Below are 23,003 nucleotides of genomic sequence, written 5' to 3'. Positions count from 1 at the left end.
ACTGAAGCCCACACGCCTAGGGCCCGTGCTCCGCAAGAAGAGAAGCCAGCGCAATGAGAAGCCCACGCACCGCAACAAAGAGTAGCCCCGGCTCGCCGCAACTAGAGAAAAGCCCGCGCGACGAAGACCCGAGAAGCCAGCGCAATGAGAAGCCCACGCACCGCAACAAAGAGTAGCCCCGGCTCGCCGCAACTAGAGAAAAGCCCGCGCGCAGCAACGAAGACCCAATGCAGCCAAAAATAAATAAATAATTTTTTTTTTTTAAAAGAAAGGTATCATCTGGGACATGGAAAAGTTCTTTTACATATGACGTTTCCTGTTAGCCATAGTAGAGAACAATCTCAATCTAACCTTTTAAAATTACAAACAAAGGCAGAATAAGCCTAATAAGAATCTTCTTCTGCATAACATAAGACCCCAACTTAGATGTAGAACACAAGAATTTTCAAGGATTTATTTATATCTGATTACTTCAAAATGACTTCAAATGTTTTATAAATCTAAATATACATAAATCAGAATAACTGAAAATAAAATGGGAGACAATAAAAAGGATTAATAGTATTCCTGCTACCCAATAATCAGATACCTAATTATCTCAGTTGGGGTACTGAAAGGAAACACACTGACAACCTTCTCTAAGCCTACCATCTCTTCTGTAATAAGAATTTCATAATAATTATTTAATAGGGCTGAAGCAAATAAAATATCAAACACCTAGTATAATTCCTGGTACTCAATAAATAAAGTTTATTATTACTATTATATAGATGTTCAGAAACATACATTTTCCTAAAACCTAATTCAAGGAGAAATATAATTCGTGGGTCCTTACATAAAGGCCACTAGATGATACAACTAATCACATCTTTAACCACTGTTTTTCAAAAGGAAATTTATGTACTGACCTCTATCAAAGCTGAGGGTATAATCTTAATGGCACAACATTATATTTTAACTCAGTGAAGAATATATTAATGGCAGACGGCTTTGATAATACAGTCTGATGAACTTTTAGGACAGAATGGAGTTTGCTGGATCTAAAGTAGTGCTAAAGTAGTTGACATGTTCACTGTAATGTTTTTCTCAAATACCAGATGTCCCAGACTCTTAAGAAGAATTCATAACTGAATCCTTTTAGAAATCAAAATACATTTACCTTTGTGGGTATATATTCCAGAGTCTTGAATTCATTCATATATTCATCTAAAAACACTTTAAAAGTGTTGACCCAAACTCTGACTGGAGATTCACTCCAATCACGCTGCTCAAGCCTCATGGTCTTTTCCAAAATCTGTTCAAATAGTGCGTAGAGGTCTTTATACCGTATGCTTTTCCCATCATCTATCTAATAAGCAATAAGAGAAGAAATGTAAGGTTTTATGAAGAAATTCTTTATACATAGAAGACTGATTCAATTTTTATTGGGTAATTATTTTGAATAAAAATTAGGATCCTGATATATTTTCTAATGGGCATGTCCATGAGGTCATGTGGTATTTGTAAATTCCCACTCTACTATGGAATGTCTGCAGAATAAAACCTGCTAAATTTTAGTAAAATACCTAACAGTTTAAACAATGTAATAATTGGAGAAAGCCCTGGGAATTTTTAACTATATTTAGCTATAAAGATTATCTGCCTCCCTCTTAGTTACCTATCCCCAGAAATGAACCTTGTTTAGATAGTTCCACTCTAAAACTGAAAAAGTGAATACCTGAATTCTTGCCTAGTGAAACATTAGGCAACCTTTACTTTGATTCATTTTTCCAAAGAAGAATGACATGCTTAGAATAACACCATATTCCTTGCAAAGGAATCTACATGGAATTCCTTTTAACTTATTTAAATGTGGTGTGGAGACTTCATGAGAAAGAAAAAAACAGGATTTAAGTGACCAAAACGTATTATATACATTTAAAATGTATTTCTCTTTCACCTCCTCAGAATTAGAAGTTGAACCTCTTTGATCCAGGGTTAGAAAACCACTATTAAGCTCTATTTCATAACGTTGGCTCTTCCTATGTGATACAAAGTATATTGGTCCCTAACCTAGAAAATAAAGGTATGAAGCATGACAAACAGTTAGCAGGATTAGAAAAATATGGCCAACATTGTCTCTACCCAAACCTAGTCATTTGCCGTAGCCTGATTACTACTTTATTATGGTCTTGAAATTATTGCTCTCTAAGGCTGCATGGTTCCTATTTTTAAAAGGCAAAAAAAATCTCTTACTGAGTAGAATATACATAGGAAAGTTCTCCTGATTTCTCTTTACACATTAAATTACAGGTTGAACAAAGAAAAACCAATTAAATACAAATTATTTTTTATAGAATAAATATGATAATTCAGAGATATTAATAAAGATTCTATAGATCAAAAAGCATTAATTATTATATACTTTAGCACCAATAATAAATTTTCTAAACCATGACCAACATCATATGAAAGTATAGGTAAATCTGAAAGTGATACAAACTCATATATAGAAATTGGTGAACAAAAACTGCTCTAATTCTACTGAATAAAAAAGTATAATAATTCCAACACAAATGAGAATTAGAAGCTGGAGCCAGAGCTAAAAGCATCATGAGAAGTCAAAATAGTAAAGAGCCACTGGGTGAAAAAGAATCATACCTAGAATATCTGAATTCAATATCTTAAGATGAAAATATACCTATAACAGGGGGAAAAAAAAAACGGCTCAAGGGAATTTGAGAATGCTATTAATCTGAGGTCAGTCAGTATGCTTTTCCCTATCTATCCCTAAAACAAAAAGAAGACACTGGTGACATCTCTAGTTGAACATGGCCCCTGTATTATTTTTTATGGCACTGTCAAATTTTTCATATGTTGAACTTCTGAATATCTCCTGACACAGTTTAACTTACCGCCAATGCAGATGAATAAAAGCTGAAGATATTCTGCCGAAATTCTTTCAGAGCTTTTTTAAATACAACATCGACTAGTGTGTCTTTCTTGCTGTCTTCATTATCTAGGTCATTCATCTGGGGACCACAAAAAGAGATTTTGTACACAGTCAACTAAACTGAAAAGAAGTGAATGCCACTCTGGACACATTACTGTTTCTTCAACAATGACCGTCCTGAAAGGGCAAACTATCATGGGACCCAGAAAAAAGCATGACCAGATAGCCAAAGTTTTATTACTACTAGATGATTTCTAAAGTCCCTTCTAACATTGTATGATTCCACAGTTCTGCTACCAAAAAGACAACTCAAAGTGTGCAATGACAAGCCTCACCTTCCCATACAGAAAGCAACATGACATTTACGGTAAAACTGAAGTCAACAGTAAAGCCTAAAACTTTAAATCCTGTCTACGCAGTCTAACTCATATGAATCCTATGATTTGCACCTTTCTGGTAAAGAAACAGACGCTCTAACTTACTGAAGCATATATCCTTTAGGGGGCATATCCTGATATACAAGCATTCCACAGTCAAAGCTGCTCAGGGGCCTAACTGAGCAGGCAAAGGGTACCTTTTTCAGAAGAAATTCATCCATGCTTTTTAAATCACTGGTACTTGCTATGATCTGGACAGAGTCATTTTGCCAATGCATAGACTCCAAAGCCACGCTGCTGATCTTCACATTTCGCTTACGCCTTGCCTTTGGAGAAGGCTCTTTGTTCTCTTTGAACTCCTTTCGGCAACTCCCAGGCAATTCTGGACTCAATGGAGGTGTTGGCTGATTCTGAGATAATTCTATAAATCAAGATAGAGTGCCCAAAAAAAATTTCTTTTAGTAAAAATACTGAAATCTCTGCATCCTTCTTTTTAAGTTCCTTTAGTAAGTCACTGAAGGAAACATGTAAATATCTGAAAAGTAAAGTAACATTAATGTTTAAGTTCAGGCAGTTAGGCGGTAAATCCAGATTGTACATTTGTACAGAAAATGTATTTAAGAATTATCACTTTTAAATGGGAAATTCTATAGTGTCTCCCAAAGAGATGAGGTCTGATACTGAAAATCTGGATGGAAGTGTCTTGTAGAACTGAAGCCTGGATCCCAAAGACCTCAGTCCCAAAGAAAAGAAAGAAGAGCACACAATCATACTAGCATGTTAAATGCTGACTATTAACCCAGTCATAGCTTTACTATATCTGTTTGAAAGAACATCCAGCTATATACAAATCCAATAAGCCAGTGAAGTTTGATAATTATTATTATTTGTTTACTAGGGTCTAAAGCCATAAATGCTCCAGTGACAATAGCTGGTGTTAGGCTGGCAACCTCTATTTAGGGAACCAGGTAACTCAACTTGTTCACTTCTGCCTGTGTCTCCTTGCTATTTAGGATTTTCACATATATTTCTCAAATAACTGTATGAATTTCTCAGATAATTCCTGGAATTAACTAGCTCTGTATATAATATTGGAAAACACAACAAATTTTCTCTGCAATTGTTTACACCAGAGAAATTGGGTTCCATGCAGTCCACTATAATCTAGAACTACACTGGATTTGCCAACGCCTACCTGGGGCTTGATGAGAAAGTTGGCCCCATTTCACATGTTTTCCCCACATATATTTACCTTACCTTCTGTCCAATGGTATATCCTCATTCCATCTAAAAGCTAATTCTGACAATAAAGGAAAAAAAATAGCCTCCTACTTGCTAAATGCCACCTTAGGCAGGAAGTGAAACAAACTTGAGATATGGCACCAGAATAAAAATTATAAAGATATAGGATATAAGTATATTCAAATTGGTATCAACTAATATTAATTCCATTATATAACCTAGATATACAAGTATCTAATTATTTCATTTAGCAAAGTCAATATCGTTCTTTATACTAAAAGAAATAATAGTTACTAAAGAAACTGTCTATAATCCAATTTCAGCATTAAAAACAAGGGCTACCTTAATAAATTTCTACCCAAAGATAAATAAAAAGGCTACAATCAATTTTTATACATGTATCCTTATTAAGCAAACACACAATGAAGTCTGCTAATAATATATACTTCAACCAAAGAGCTTCCTAATTCCTTCTTGGAAATCAGCAGTGGAGAATATAACTGTGAAATATGAAAAATTTAGAATGACTACTGTAAACCAGATAAGATAAAATGAATTGATCCTCTTAGGAATTCCAAACTTTCCAAACTGAACCTGTAGTATTCACTTAATTTACTACTGGTTTTATCCATATCAGTTTGCAAAGTGATAGCAGCAAAGCCACAAGACAGAAAACAGGGTTCTAATTAAATTTCTACCAGTTTTTCCTTTGACACACAGATGCCTCTGCTCTGGCTGATCCATTCCCATGTGAAACTTGATCTTTCCTCCCTTTACCTTATCCTTTGTCCCTTTATTTTTATCTCATTCTAGATGTGAGAAGTTTTGTTTACTTATTTTAACTGGGCCTGTTCTATCTCTTCTTAGAGATAATAACTTTCTTCGTAGGGCCTCTTTCTATTTTATTCAATACTGATATTTCATCCACCCACCAGTATTTTACCCACTCATTACTACACATCCACCTCTGATGTATATCCCTGTTTAAGATAGCTAGCATCTTTACATGGTAATTAAAAACGTTCATACATACTTGAGCAAAGGGCTTGGGAAGAATGGGCTAATCTTCTATTACTGGGACTATTGGAATCCTTGGAGAGTTAATAATTCTAGCATTTAGAAAGGCCATATCTCAACAGATGAACTAACTGTTGGGTATTTTCTGATGTGCTATGATTGATGCCCCAAAAGTTAAAATAACAGCTGCCACTATAAAGTCCCAGGAACATATAATAGGTACTTCAGCACAATGGTTATGAATATGGACTCTGGAGCTAGACTGCCTGAATTCAAATCTCAGCTCTGCCAATTGCTATATGTGTATAAGCAAATAACTCTCTGTGCCTCAGCTTTCTTATCTATAAACTGGGAATAATAATCATACCAACCTCAAAAAATTGCTGTGAGGATCAATGGAGTTAATACATACAATATGCTTAGTACAGTGCTTTGTATGTAGTAAGCACTCAAAAATCAGCTGCTGTCATTAATGTTTACTAGGAATATACATTTGTTAAGTGAATGAATGATGGTTAGATTTTTACACTTTAGAAAACTGAGGCTAATCGAAGATTCACAATCATTCTTGAAGTTGTTGTTACTTCACTGTTTTGTGCCACATTTCCCTGAAACTTCTATTACAGGTAAAATTTAACTTTATAATTATCTGTTAGTTAAGGAGGGACTTAACAATCTTGGTCCTATCTCATTAGAATATCTCACCAACAGGATTACCATTACAAATACTAGAGGGATAGTAAACTTTCAGAAAGAGTAAACAGAAATTATGAAGACAATCTCCACCCTATGTCCATCTAAAGAGTGCTGAAACCTCCGAATGGGTAGCAGGTTTCACTCTGATAGTCTTCTTCTCCCCTTGTTTCCCTTTGGCCCAGAATCTCATCTTAGCTCTCTGAGGTCTGTTAACAACAACAACAACAACAAAGTAACAATGGAAATTAGCATGTACTATTGACAATATCTGTATGTCACTTTAAGTTATATAAACACCTTTCATGTGAATTAATTCATTTAACCTTCACAGTTAAGTTAAGTTTAGTCATATTTAATCTTCAAGTGTACATTTAAACTTCATCTGGAAGGTAAATGATAGTTTCCTCATCTTGAATACAGAAATAATGAGACTCAGGAATGTTAACAAAAACCACCATTTATTTGAGTTGTTATCATGCTCCAGGTACAAGTGCTTATATAGAATTACCTTAATTAACTATAACAACAAGTTTACATTCAAACCATAACCGTTTTTCAGGTGAAAAACTGGTAGCTTAAACATTAGGTAACTTTCCCAAGGTTATACAGCCAGTGAGTAACAAAGTTGAGAATCACACCTACTATGCTCTATATTGCCTCATTAGTGCTTATATACTCTCTCCCATCATATAAATCAAGGAAACATCCTGAGATAATAACAGTTCACATTTACTGACCATATAGTATGTATCCTAACCTCGTACTAGGAGGCTTACTTGTACATTCATTTGTTGGTTCCTTTATTTTTGAGCATCGACTAGGAGCCAGGCACTATGCCTTACTTATGATGCCTTCTTTTCACAACTACCATGATAAATAGGTTTTTTTCTTTCTTTCTTTTTTTTTTTTTTTTGTGGTACGCGGGCCTCTCACTGTTGTGGCCTCTCCCGTTGCGGAGCACAGGCTCCGGACGCACAGGCTCAGCGGCCATGGCTCACGGGCCCAGCTGCTCCGCGGCATATGGGATCTTCCCAGACCGGGGCACGAACCCGTGTCCCCTGCATCGGCAGGCGGACTCTCAACCACTACGCCACCAGGGAAGCCCGATAAATAGGTTTTTTTATCCTAACTTTACACATGAGCAACCTGAGGCTCAGAGGGCTGATGGAGATGGAAGTTAAAATCAGGTCTGTCTGCTTTTGAAGCCCATGTTCTTTTATCCACGCTTCCTTCTTTTTCTAATAGCTTATTACTAATCCTATACATCCATATAGTATAAAGGGAAATTGTTCTACAAGACTTATTACAAATGATAGCATTCTCCTGCCATTCTCATTCCTTTTCTGCTCCCTAGAGCAACCCTTTTGAACTTATTTAACTGATTCTTTTAATATTTACCATACTTATATTGCTATCATATTTGTGACCACAAATAATAATTAAGCATATTCCAACACTCCAGTTCTATACCCTCCACAAACACAGACATCCCCGTAACAGAATATCATAATTTTAGTTAGATCAATATACAGTATTTTCTTTTAGTAGTATTCACTATTTTTTTTACTCTGTAAATAATATTCACAACTGAGACATACAGTACCCTCCATAACCAATATTTTTCTAGAGTTAGTGTTTTGTTTTACACTTGCTCACTTTCCTACATCCAATTCACCTCCAAGTGTCTCCCCATTTGTGAGTATCTCCTCTCAACATGTTGAAACATAGTAGATACACCATCAGTTCCATGTTCTTGAAGAAATCTTTCCCAGAGCCATCTAACCTGCTCTAATCTGGCATGGTTCCCTCAGTGATTGCTGTACAACCATCACTTAAAAAGCTACTTTCACCATCATAATGGAGATGTGTTTTGTCTCTACTGTTTTATGATGACGTGTCTCTTGGTATGGGTCTATTTTCATTCACTATGTTGGGCCCTCAGGGGGTCCTTTCAATCTATAGAAACTCAAGTCCTTCAGTTCCATGAAATTTATTTGAATTACTTTATTTTTACTTTGTCCTATCTTTCCAGAGCTCCTATCAGTGGGTCACTGGATGTCCTGAACTGCTCCTCTAATTTTCCTATCTTTTCTTCTCTTCTATCCATTTGTCTTTTGGCTCAACTTTCTGACAGATGTCCTCAACTTTCTTTCTAACTCTTCTGACTTCTTTATGCTATCACAGTTTCAATTTTCAAATACTCTTTTTTATTATGAATGTTTCCCTTTAAAGTATTCTGTTTGGCTTCATGAATGTAGTTATATTTATTTATGCAGAAGATCTATTGATAGTTGTATTTGTCTGTCTTGAAGTTTTCTTTCCCCTGTTTAGTTTATTGCTTCCAAGTTGTATTTTATCCATTAGTTTTAGATTCTTTCACTTCCGATGTCTCCTCAAATGTGTGGTGATCAAAAGTAGGGTATAAACAAGCTTCTTGGAAGGTCTAGTGTGCATTGGTGGGGCTTCCAAACTGTGGTCGTCCTTGTAGGGTTATCTGGCTGGTCCAATTTGTAGGGAGAGCCCCTGATAGCAATATCTTTAGGTCTTTCCATGAGGGCTGGATGGAAGTCCCAAAGACTCTTTGAATCATCTGCTTACAGGGTATGTGAAACGTGGAAGCTGAATACAGAAAAAAATCTGGGGGATCTTAACATTCAGTATGTAAACATTCATTAAATCCCCTTGTTCCAAGTATGTACCCCACCTCAACTGTATCTGGTTACCTCCAAGTGCAGAAATCTTCTGTTTTATCCTTTCCAGAAAATAAATCTCCTGTTTTCTGCTAGGATTGGGGAAGACCAGTCAGCCAGATGCTTCTTTCTCAGTTTTACCCAGTTGGTTTAGGATTCAACCTTCTCCTATCTATAGACATTTAAAATTTGTCTATCTACTTTTAGGATTCCACATTTTTATTATTGCTGTCTCCATTTTTATTATTGCTGTCTCTTGTTGTTTTTGTCCTGTATAGGTTTTGTTATTTTAGGAGAATGTGGAAATTAAATTTATATAGTTGATCTGCTATCTCCACCTGTATGTTTTTTCTATGTTACATTTTGTTTCCCAAAATTTGATCTCCAGCATAATCTGCTCTAGATTTGGGTTACCTTGGATTATGCCTCTACAGTCATTGAGAAAGTGATCTTTAATAGGGTTATGAACAAGACAGATTTCAATGAGATATTCAAGTGTTCAGTGAGGGCCCAAATGCCTTATATAACACGGTAAGGGACAAAGACATATTTTTTTTTTGAGCCTTCTTTTAATTAATTTATTTTAATTTTTGGCTGTGTTGGGTCTTCGTTTCTGTGCAAGGGCTTTCTCTAGTTGTGGCAAGTGGGGGCCACCCTTCATCGTGGTGCACGGGCCTCTCACTGTCATGGCCTCTCCTGTTGCGGAGCACAGGCTCCAGATGCGCAGACTCAGTAGTTGTGGCTCACGGGCCTAGTTGCTCCACGGCATGTGGGATCTTCCCAGACCAGGGCTCGAACCCGTGTCCCCTGCATTAGCAGACAGACTCTCAACCACTGTGCCACCAGGGAAGCCCAAGACATATTTTTGATAAATAAAAACTTCATATACTCTCCTAAAGAGAATAGAGTTCTTTCCTGAAAGTCTTTTCCAGTTCCATTTGTAAAACACTTAACTCAGAACAGAATCCAAGTCCAAAACTGGAAAATATTTTCAATCTAATCTGGTCTAATCTCTTTTCTTTTACAACCAAATATCCTAAGTCATATAATGATGTAAAGACTTTGCCCAAATCACAGTGCTAAACATATAAAAAGACAAAGCTCATTATATATATCTGAATTATTTATGCTACTGTCACACAGTAGGTACTTAGTATTTGTTGAAAAATAAATTTCAAAACTTTCAAAATTGATAGCTATTCTATCAGTTATGCTTTTAAAAAGATGCTCAGTATTTAACTATGGTCTATTAGTAAATAAAATTATATTACCCCTATTAACAGTCAGTGTACGCTTTATACCTTATATCTGAATCTGAAGCCTTCTGTCTCACTGCCAACTTCGTAATCTCTCCTTGAGACATGGTCTTATGAAGCTTTGCTTCTTCATCAACTGAGGAAAAACGCTGTGATGTCTGTAATAATTACATATGTAAAGACCTTAAAACCAAGTAATTATATCACAGCACTGTAATTAAAACTCAGGTTATAGAATTATTTGAGAATTACACCTATTAAAAACATTCAAAAATACATTCATATTACTCAGAGATGCATTAAAATAAAAAAACCTACTAAAAACTTCATTAACTTCATACAGTAATCTGAAGTAAAGGGAACTTGGGTCAATGAAAATACAAAACAGGAACTACCAGCTCATGTTTTCCAACAATTTAACAAAGAATATCAAGTAGGGTGAAAGAAAAAAAAGAACATCAAGTGGAAAAGTAAGAAAAAAATCAAAACCATCTAAAGACAGAGACAAAAGAGCCAGGACCTGATAAATCTAGAATACTAAGCATAGTTTTTCATACCTTCTTTTATTTGTCCCTAAAAAGATGATAATTATTTTTATGGCTAACTTGCTACTATAGATTCTTATATCCAGTTAAGGATTTAAAAAATCTAGAACACAGAAGATAAGAAAAACCAAAAGACCAAAGAATAAAATATCACTATACTCACTAATGGTCTAAATTATGAACAACTTATATAGCTATAAAAAGGACTTGAATTTCAATTGATAACTCTTGCTCCATTTGTTTACAATGTGCCCCTTTAAAGACAATACCATTTGGAGGACAGAATTTCTTGTTACCTATTCAAGTCATTTTTCTAATATTTCATTTTTATACAGTTATAATCTTTTCTTTAACCTTTTGGTCTGCATGACTATGGCCTTATCAACAGAAAGAGCAAATATCCTGAGCTGTTAAATTTAAAGAACAGACTTCTGCTTCTGGCCAAGATGGAGTAACAAGAACCTGTTCTATACTCTTGCCTGAAACAAACAGAAACAAAACTAAAATAAAACAAAAACTTAGACAAAATAATATGAAACAGGGACTTCACTGGTGGTGCAGTGGTTAAGAATCCACCTGCCGACAACCAGCTGTTGAGGGTCCTGTCTTCATCGGTGGGGTGACTCCAACAAAAGGCTAGAGGTGTGAACCTCAACACCAGCAGAAGTGGAAACCAGCCGTGTGACTGACAGGGTCTTCCTGCTCCGGCCGGGTGTCAGGCCTGTGCCTCTGAGGTGGGAAAGCCAAGTTCAGGACACTGATCGACCAGAGACCTCCCAGCTCCACGTAATATCAAATGGCGAAAGCTCTCCCAGAGACCTCCATCACAACGCTAAGACCCAGCTACACTCAACAACCAGCAAGCTACAGTGCTGGACACCCTATGACAAACAACGAGCAAGACAGGAACACAACTCCACCCATTAGCAGAGAGGCTGCCTAAAATCATACTAAGGTCGCAGACACCCCAGAACACCAGAAAGACAAGATCCAGCCTCATCCAGGAGAACACAGGCACCAATCCCCTCCACAAGGAAGCCTACACAACCCACTGAACCAACCTTAGCCACTGGGGGCAGACACCAAAAACAACAGGAACTACGAACCTGCAGCCAACGAAAACGAGGCCCCAAACACAGTAAGTTAAGCAAAATGAGAAGACAGAGAAACACACAGCAGATGAAGGAGCAAGGTAAAAACCCACAAGACCAAATAAATGAAGAGGAAATAGGCAGTCTACTTGAAAAAGAATTCAGAGTAACGATAGTAAAGATGATCCAAAATCTTGGAAATAGAATGGAAAAAATACAAGAAACATTTAACAACAACGTAAAAGGACTAAAGAGCAAACAAACAATGATGAACAACACAATAAATGAAATTAACAATTCTAGAGATGGAATCAATAGCAGAATAACTGAGGCAGAAGAATGGATAAGTGAACTGGAAGATAAAATAGTGGAAATCACTACTGCAGAGCAGAATAAAGAAAAAAGAATGAAAAGGATTAAGCACAGTCTTAGAGATCTCTGGGACAACATTAAATGCACCAACATTTGAATTATAGGGGTCCCAAAAGAAGAAGAGAAAAAGAAAGGGACTGAGAAAGTATGTGAAGACATTATCGTTGAAAACTTCCCTAATATGGGAAAGGAAATAGTCAGTCAAGTTCAGGAAGCACGGAGACTCCCATACAAGATAAATCCAAGGAGAAACATGCCAAGACACATATTAATAAAACTATCAAAAATTAAATACAAAGAAAAAATATTAAAAGCAGCAAGGGAAAAACAACAAATAACATACAAGGGAAACCCCATAAGGTTAACAGCTAATCTTTCAACAGAAACTCTGCAAGCCAGAAGGAAGCGAAAGGACATATTTAAAGTGAGGAAAGGGAAAAACCTACAACCAAGATTACTCTACCCAGCAAGGATCTCATTCAGATTCGACGGAGAAATTAAAACCTTTATAGACAAGCAAAAGTTAAGAGAATTCAGCACCACCAAACCAGCTTTACAACAAATGCTAAAGGACCTTCTAGGCAGGAAACAAAAGAGAAGGAACAGACCTACAATAACAAACCCAAAACAATTAAGAAAATGGTAATAGGAACATACATATCGATAATTACCTTAAATGTAAATGGGTTAAATGCTCCCACCAAAAGACACAGACTGGCTGAATGGATACAAAAACAAGACCCACATATATGCTGTCTACAAGAGACCCACTTCAGACCTAGGGACACATACAGACTGAAAGTGAAGGGATGGAAAAAGATATTCCATGCAAATGAAAATCAAAAGAACGCTGGAGTAGCAATACTCATATCAGAGAAAATGGACTTTAAAATAAAGACTATTATAAAAGACAAAGAAGGACACTACATAATGATCAAGGGATCAATCCAAGAAGAAGATATAATAATTGTAAATATTTTTGCACCCAACATAGCAGCACCTCAATATATAAGGCAAATGCTAACAGCCATAAAAGGGGAAATCAACAGTAACACAAACATAGTAGGGGACTTTAACACCCCACTTTCACCAAAGGACATATCATCCAAAATGAAAATAAGTAAGGAAACACAAAGTTTAAATGATACATTAAACAAGATGGACTTAATGGAATTTATAGGACATTGCATTCAAAACCAACAGAATACACTTGCTTCTCAAGTGCTCATGGAACATTCTCCAGAATAGATGATATCTTGGGTCATAAATCAAGCCGTGGTAAATTTGAGAAAATTGAAATCATATCAAGTACCTTTTGCAACCACAACGCTATGAGACGAGATATCAATTACAGGAAAAATATCTGTGAAAAATACAAACACATGGAGGCTAAACAATACACTACTAAATAACCAAGAGATCACTGAAGAAATCAAAGAGGAAATCAAAAAATACCTAGAAACAAATGACAATGAAAACACAACGACCCAAAACCTATGGGATGAGGAGAGGAACCAAGATGGCGGAGTAGAAGGACGTGCTCTCACTCCCTCTTGCGAGAACAACAGAATCACAACTAGCTGCTGGACAGTCACTAACAGGAAGACACTGGAACTCACCAAACAAGATACCCCACATCCAAAGACAAAAGAGAAGCCACAATGAGACGGTAGGAGGGGCGCAATCACACTAAAACTGGAGAACACTTATAACACAGAAGTCCACCCACTGGAGTGAAGGTTCTGAGCCCCACGTCAGGCTTCCCAACCTGGAGGTCCGGCAACAGGAGGAATTCCTAGAGAATCAGACTTTGAAGCCTAGTGAGAATTGACTACAGGACTTCGACAGGACTGGGGGAAACAGAGACTTCACTCATGGAGGGCACACACAAAGTAGTGTGTGCGTCAGGACCCAAGGGAAGGAGCAGTGACCCCAGGGTAGACTGAACCAGACCTACGTGCTACTGTTGGAGGGTCTCTTGCAGAGGAAGGGGTGGGGACAAGGACACTGACAGCAGAAGTTCTGGGAAGTACTCCTTGGCGTGAGCCCTCCCAGAGTCTGTCATTAGCCCCACCAAAGAGCCCAGGTAGGCTCCAGTGTTGGGTTGCCTCAGGCCAAACAATCAACAGGGAGAGAACCCAGACCCACCCATCAACAGTCAAGTGGATTAAAGTTTTACTGAGCTCTGCCCAACAGAGCAACAGTCAGCTCTACCCACCACCAGTCCCTCCCATCAAGCCTCTTAGATAGCCTCATCCACCAGAGGGGAGACAGCAGAAGCAAGAACTATAACCCTGCAGCCTGTGGGGAAAAAAACCACATTCACAGAAAGATAGACAAGATGAAAAGGCAGAAGGCTATGTACCAGAGGAAGGGACAAGATAAAACCCCAGAAAAACAACTAAATGAAGTGGAGATGGGCAACCTTCCAGAAGCGAATTCAGAATAATGATAGTGAAGATGATCCAGGACCTCGGAAAAATAATGGACGCAAATATCGAGAAGATGCAAGAAATGTTTAACAAAGATCTAGAAGAATTAAAGAACAAACAAACAGAGATGAACAATACAATAACCGAAATGAAAACTAAACTGGAAGGAATCAATAGCAGAATAACTGAGGCAGAAGAATGCATAAGTGACCTGGAAGACAGAATGGTGAAATGCACTGCTGTGGAACAGAATAAAGAAAAAAGAATGAAAAGAAATGAAGACAGCCTAAGAGACCTATGGGACAACATTAAACACAACAACATTCACATTATAGGGGTCCCAGAAGGAGAAGAGAGAGAGAAAGGACCAGAGAAAATATATGAAGAGCTTATAGTGGAAAACTTCCCTAACATGGGAAAGGAAATAGCCACCCAAGTCCAGTAAGCGCGAGTCCCATAACGGATAAACGTAAGGAGAAACACGCCAAGAAACATAGTAATCAAATTGGCAAAAATTAAAGACAAAGAAAAATTATTGAAAGCAGCAAGGGAAAAATGAAAAATAACTTACAAGGGAACTCCCATAAGGTTAACAGCTGATTTCTCAGCAGAAGCTCTACAAGCCAGAAGGGAGTGGCATGATATACTTAAAGTGATGTAAGGGAAGAACCAACAACCAAGATTACCTGGCAAGGATCTCATAGAGATTCGATGGAGAAATCAAAAGCTTTACAGACAAGGAAAAGCTAAGAGAATTCAGAACCACCAAACCAGCTCTACAACAAACGTTAAAGGAACTTCTTTAAGTGGGAAACACAAGAGAAGAAAAGGATCTACAAAAACAAATCCAAAACAATTAAGAAAATGGTCATAGGAACATACATATCGATAATTACCTTAAACATAAATGGATTAAATGCTCCAACCAAAAGACACAGGCTTGCTGAATGGATAAAAAACAAGACCTATCTATATGCTGTGTACAAGAGACCACTTCAGACCTAGGGACACATACAGACTGAAAGTGAGGGGATGGAAAAAGATATTCCATGCAAATGAAAATCAAAAGAAAGCTGGAGTAGCTACAGTCATATCAGATAAAATAGACATTAAAATAAAGATTGTTACAAGAGCAAGGAAGGACACTACATAATGATCAAGGGATCAATCCAAGAAGAGGATAGAACAATTATAAATATATATGCACCCAACATAGGAACACCTCAATACTAAGGCAAATGCTAACAGCTATAAAAGAGGAAATCGACAGTAACACAATCATAGTGGGAGAGTTTAACACCTCACTTACAGCAATGGACAGGTCATCCAAAATGAAAATAAATAAGGAAACACAAGCTTTAAATGATACATTAAACAAGATGGACTTAATTGATATTTATAGGACGTTCCAACCAAAAACAACAGAATACACATTCTTCTCAAGTGCTCATGGAACATTCTCCAGGATAGATCATATCTTGGGTCACAAATCAAGCCTTGGTAAATTTAAGAAAACTGAAATCGTATCAAGCATCTTTTCCGACCACAACACTATGAGACTAGATATTAATTACAGGAAAAGATCTGTAAAAAGTACAAACACATGAAGGCTAAACAATACACTACTTAATAATCAAGTGATCACTGAAGAAATCAAAGAGGAAATCAAAAAATACCTAGAAACAAATGACAATGGAGACATGATGACCCAAAACCTATGGGATGCACCCAAAGCAGTTCTAAGAGGGAAGTTTATAGCAATATAATCCTACCTTAAGAAACAGGAAACATCTCAAATAAACAACCTAACCTTGCACCTATAGCAATTAGAGGAAGAAGAACAAAAAAAACCCAAAGTTAGCAGAAGGAAAGAAATCATAAAGATCGGATCAGAAATAAAAGAAAAAGAAATGAAGGAAACGATAACAAAGATCAATAAAACTAAGAGCTGGTTCTTTGAGAAGATAAACAAAATTGATAAACCATTAGCCAGACTCATCAAGAAAAAAAGGGAGAAGATTCAATAGAAATAGAAATAGAAATGAAAAAGAAGTAACAACTGACACTGCAGAAATACAAAGAATCATGAGAGATTACTACAAGCAACTCTATGCCAATAAAATGGACAACCTGGAAGAAATGGACAAATTCTTAGAAATGCACAACCTGCCGAGAGTGAACCAGGAAGAAACAGAAAATATAAACAGACCAATTACAAGCACTGAAATTGAAACTGTGATTAAAAATCTTCCAACAGGCAAAAGCCCAGGATCAGATGGCTTCAGAGGCGAATTCTATCAAACATTTAGAGAAGAATTAACACCTATCCTTCTCAAACTCTTCCAAAATATAGCAGAGGGAGGACCACTCCCAAACTCATTCTACAAGGCCACCATCACCCTGATACCAAAACCAGACAAGGATGTCACAAAGAAAGAAAACTACAGGCCAATATCACTGATGAACATAGATGCAAAAATCCTCAACAAAATACTAGCAAACAGAATCCAACAGCACATTAAAAGGATCATACACCATGATAAAGTGGGATTTATCCCAGGAATGCCAGGATTCTTCAATATATGAAAATCAATCAATGTGACACACCATACTAACAAACTGAAGGAGAAAAACCATATGATCATCTCAACAGATGCAAAAAAAGCTTTTGACAAAATTCAACACCCATGTATGATAAAAACCCTCTAGAAAGCAGGCATAGAGGGAAGCTACCTCAACATAATAAAGGCCATATATGACAAACCCACAGCCAACATCGTTCTCAATGGTGAAGAACTGAAAACATTTCCACTAAGATCAGGAACAAGACAAGGTTGCCCACTCTCACCACTCTTATTCAACACAGTTCTGGAAGTTTTAGCCACAGCAATCAGAGAAGAAAAAGAAACAAAAGGCATCCAAATAGGAAAAGAAGAAGCAAAGCTGTCACTGTTTGCAGGTGACATGATACTATACATAGAGAAACCTAAAGATGCTACCAGAAAACTACTAGAGCTAATCAATGAATTTGGTAAAGTAGCAGGATACAAAATTAATGCACAGAAATCTCTGGCATTCCTATACACTAATGATGAAAAATCTGAAAGTGAAATCAAGAAAACACTCCCATTTACCATTGCAACAAAAAGAATAAAATATCTAGGAATAAACCTACCTAAGGAGACAAAAGACCTGTATGCAGAAAATTATAAGACACTGATGAAAGAAATTAAAGATGATACAAATAGATGGAGAGATATACCATGTTCTTGGATTGGAAGAATCAACATTGTGAAAATGACTCTACTACCCAAAGCAATCTACAGATTCAATGCAATCCCTATCAAACTACCACTGGCATTTTTCACAGAACTAGAACAAAAAATTTCACAATTTGTATGGAAACACAAAAGACCCCGAATAGCCAAAGCAATCTTGAGAAAGAAAAACAGAGCTGGAGGAATCAGGCTCCCTGACTTCAGACTATACTATAAAGCTACAGTAATCAAGACAGTATGGTACTGGCACAAAAACAGAAATATAGATCAATGGAACAAGATAGAAAGTCCAGAGGTAAACCCATGCACATGTGGTCACCTTATTTTTGGTAATGGAGGAAAGGATATACAATGGAGAAAAGACCACCTCTTCTATAAGTGGTGCTGGGAAAACTGGACAGGTACATGTGAAACTATGAAATTAGAACACTTCCTAATACCATACACAAAAATAAACTCAAAATGGATTAAAGACCTAAATGTAAGGCCAGACACTATAAAACTGTTAGAGGAACACATAAGCAGAACACTCTATGATATAAATCACAGCAAGATCTTTTTTGATCCACCTCCTAGAGTAATGGAAATAAAAATTAAAATAAACAAATGGGACCTAATAAAATTTAAAAGCTTTTGCACAGCAAAGGAAACCATAAACAAGATGAAAAGACAACCCTCAGAATGGGAGAAAATATTTGCAAATGAAGCAATTGACAAAGGATTAATCTCCAAAATTTACAAGCAGCTCATGCAGTTTAATATCAAGAAAACAAACAACCCAATCTGAAAATGGGCAGAAGACCTAAACAGACATTTCTCCAAAGAAGATATACAGTTTGCCAACAAACACATGAAAGGATGCTCAACATCACTAATCATTAGAGAAATGCAAATCAAAACTACAATGAGGTATCACCCCACACCAGTCAGAATGGCCATCATCAAAAAATCTACAAACAATAAATGCTGGAGAGGGTGTGGAGAAAAGGGAACCCTCTTGCAGTATTGGTGGGAATGTAAATTGATATAGCCACTATGGAGAACAGTATGGAGGTTCTTAAAAAACTAAAAATAGAACTACCATATGACCCCGATATCGCATTACTGGGCATATACCCTGAGAAAACCATAATTCAAAAAGAGTCATGTACCACAGTGTTCACTGCAGCTCTATTTACAACAGCCAGGACATGGCAGCAACCTAAGTGTCCATCGACAGATGAATGGATAAAGAAGATGTGGCACATATATACAGTGGAATATTGGAATATTACTCAGCCCTAAAAAGAAACGAAATTGAGTTATTTGTAGTGAGGTGGATGGACCTAGAGTTTGTCATACAGAGTGAAGTCAGAAAGAGAAAAACAAATAGCGTATGGTAACACATATGTATGGAATCTCATAAAAAGAGAAAAGCTCATGAAGAACCTAGGGGCAAGACGGGAATAAAGACGCAGACCTACTAGAGAATGGACTTGGAGACATGGGGAGGGGGAAAGGTAAGCTGGGACAAAGTGAGAGAGTGGTAGTGCATATATGGACATATATACACTACCAAATGTAAAATAGGTAGTGGGAAGCAGTCGCATAGCACAGGGAGGTCAGCTCGGTGTTTTGTGACCAGCTAGAAGGGTGGGATAGGGAGGGTGGGAGGGAGGGAGATGCAAGTGGGAAGAGATGGGTATATATGTATATGTGTAACTGATTCGTTTTGTTATAAAGCAGAAAGTAACACACCACTGCCAAGCAATTATACTCCAATAAAAATGTTAAAAAAAAAAAGATGTTACACATATATACAATGGAATATTACTCAGCCATAAAAAGAAACGATATTTGTAGTGAGGTGGATGGACCTAGAGACTGTCATACAGAGTGAAGTCAGAAAGAGAAAAACAAATAGCGTATGTTAACACATATATACGGAACCTAAAAAAAATCATGGATCTGAAGAACCTAGGGGCAGGACAGGAATAAAGACGCAGATGTAAAGAATGGACTTGAGGACACAGGGAGGGGAAGGGTAAGCTGGGACGAAGTGAGTGACGTGGACTTATATACTATCAAATGTAAAATAGCTAGCTAGTGGGAAGGAGCCGCATAGCACAGGCAGATCAGCTCAGTGCTTTGTGACCACCTAGAGGGGTGGGATAGGTAGGGTGGTGGGAGACACAAGAGGGAGGAGATATGTGGATATATGTATATGAATAGCTGATTCACTTTGTTATAAAGCAGAAACTAACACACCATTGTAAAGCAATTATACTGCAATAGAAATGGTAAAAAAAAAAAAAAAAAAAAAAAGAATCCACCTGCCAATGCAGGTGACATGGGTTCAATCCCTGGTCCAGGAAGATCCCACATGCCGCGGAGCAACTAAGCTTGTGTGCCACACTACCGAGCCTGCACTCTAGAGCCCATGAGCCACAACTACGGAAGCCCACGTGCCTAGAGCCTGTGCTCTGCAGCAAGAGAAGCCACCATTATGAGAAGCCCACGCACTGCAACGAGGAGTAGCCCCCACTTGCCACAACTAGAGAAAGCCCAAGTGCAGCAATGAAGACCCAATGCAGCCAAAAAAGAAGAAACAGCAGCTATCAAGATAATGAACAGTTAACAGAGAGAACAAAAACTGGGTAGAAATGAAAGTAGAGTTGAATGAACTCATGAAAGAAATAAAAAGACAGTAAAGGTCTTTGGTGGCGCAGTGGTTGGGAGTCTGCCTGCCAGTGCAGGGGATGTGGGTTCAGTCCCTGGTCCGGGAGGATCCCACGTGCTGCGGAGCAACTGTGCCCGTGCAGCACAGCTGTTAAGCCTGCGCTCTGGAGCCCGTGAGCCACAGCTGCCGAGCCCACGTGCCACAACTGCTGAGGCCCGTGCGGCTGGAGCCTGTGCTCCGCGGATGGAGAGGCCACTGTGGTGAGAGGCCCCTACTTGCTGCGATTGGTGAAGGCCTGTGTGCAGCAGCTAGGACACAGCAATCAATCAATCAATCAATCAATAAGAAAGTGAAATGAAGATTAACTTATGAGACACCTAAGGGAGGAAAAGCACAAATGGAAAATTTAAAGGGGACAAAAGCAGGAAGATAATAAAAAAAATATAAAATGATATAAAGAAACAAGGAAAAAGGGTCAGAGAGAAGGTAATTGAAATGGATGATAGGAAAAGAAAAATACCTGTTTGTAATTGCAGTCCCTAAACAAGAAGAACAAAACAACAGAACACAATATTTAAAACTATCATTCAGTAAAACTTTTCAAAAATAAGGCAAGACCAGAATTTACACATTGACAGAGTCCTGCAGATATACAGGATAATTAATCTGTAATGACCAATTTAAAGACATATCTTAAACTTTAAATATAAAGAAGAAACTCTGAAGGCATGCAAGTAAAAACATCAAATAACTTATAAGGGCAAGAGATTTAGACTGGTAATAGACTTACCAACAGTAACAAATAAAGTAAGACAACAATAAAATAGCACTTTCAAAAAACTCAGAGAAAGAAAATATGAATCAAGGACTCTATATGTAGCCAAGATGTCCCTTCAAACATCAAGGCTATAGAAAGATCTTGGGGAATTCCATATTGATGGCCCTTCGTAAGTAATCTACTAAGGGGAAAAGCTTCATCCAACCAAGAGATAAACAGGGAAACTTCTGCAAAATATTTGAAGTGATAATTTAATACATTTAATAACAGATCTAAGACAAAAACAAAGGTAGGGACTACAGTGAAAGAATCATATATAAAATTACATGTTCTGACAAAGTAGAAATAAAAGCCTAAAAAATAAAGAGTAGAAGGGAATAGAGACTAGAATAATTCATCAACAGCTGTGTCACAATAGGCGAGGATTAATATTATTTACTTTAAAATGACTAATTAGAGTATAATTGGTTAAATTAAAAAATATTAAAGGCATTTTTAGAAGTTATATATAAAGGTAAACAATCAACAGAACAAGAACACAACCTCTCCTAAACATCAAAAGAAATTAAAAAAATAAAAGATCAAAGAAAAGTAACATAAACACAGCAAATTTAACATAATAATAACAAAATTATAAGAAACAGTGGAGAATTAATCTATCAGTTACATCAATAAATATGGATAGATTTAACTCACGTATTAAGGAAAAATTTTTTAATTTGGCTCACAAAGCAGGGCCCAACTATACTGCACAAAAAAACACATCTCTAAACAAAATGATCCAGAAAAGCTAAAACTAAAGGGGTGAGCAAAAGTATTCTAGGCAAGTGGAAATAATAAGAAAACAGAGGCTGTGATATTATTATTTATGTAGGATTCAAGCAAAAAACATGGAATATGACAAAGGACACTTCTTAATACTAAAAGCCACAATTCACAATGAATAACAGGAGATGTTAACACATTCTGTATAAGACAGATCAAAAATAATAAGGATGTAGAAGGCAAACAACATAATTAATAAGGTAGCGTTTACAGATATATATTGAAATTTTATACTCTGAATAGAGAATATACCTTCTTATCAAATACCCATTCAACAAATAACAAGTGTTGGCAAGGATGTAGATAAAAGGGAACCCTCGTTCACTGTTGGTGGGAATGTAAATTGGTATGGCCACTATGGAAAACAATATGGAGGTTCCTCAAAGAATTAAAAATAGAACTATGATATGATCCAGCAATTCCACTTCTGGGTATTTATCCAAAGGGAAAAAAACCACACTAACATAAGATATATGCATTCCAGTGTCCATTGAAGTATTATTTACAATAGACAAGCTATAGAAGCAACCTAAGTGCCCATCAATAGATGACTGGATAAAAAAGATGCGGTACATATAAACAATGGAATATTACTAAGCCATTAAAAAAATTAATTATTGTCATTTGAGACAACATGTATGGATCTAGAGGGTATTATGCTAACTGAAATAAGTCAGTCAAAGACAAAAACTGCATGATCTCACTCATATGCAGAATCAAAAAAACAAAACAAACTGAACAAAATGAAAACAGACTCATAGATATAGAGAACAAATGGGTGGTTGCCAGAAGGGAGGCGGATAGGAGAGTTGG

At 37.0% G+C, this 23,003-nt stretch overlaps 1 protein-coding gene across 1 annotated transcript in view; it reads right to left on the bottom strand.

Moving 5' to 3' along the window:
* Window positions 1–23,003, bottom strand: part of MYO9A (myosin IXA) — a 224,341-nt gene that overhangs the window by 53,892 nt on the left and 147,446 nt on the right. The window contains 5 exon segments of the mRNA XM_007467841.1: window positions 1,160–1,348; window positions 2,895–3,011; window positions 3,507–3,730; window positions 6,298–6,470; window positions 10,256–10,368. Of these exon segments, the coding sequence (XP_007467903.1) occupies window positions 1,160–1,348; window positions 2,895–3,011; window positions 3,507–3,730; window positions 6,298–6,470; window positions 10,256–10,368 (816 nt within the window).

Source organism: Lipotes vexillifer, unplaced genomic scaffold (assembly GCF_000442215.2).
Source record: "Lipotes vexillifer unplaced genomic scaffold, Lipotes_vexillifer_v1.1 scaffold792, whole genome shotgun sequence".
Taxonomy (NCBI): Eukaryota; Metazoa; Chordata; class Mammalia; order Artiodactyla; family Lipotidae; genus Lipotes; species Lipotes vexillifer.
This window is presented reverse-complemented; position numbering and strand designations above follow the sequence as displayed.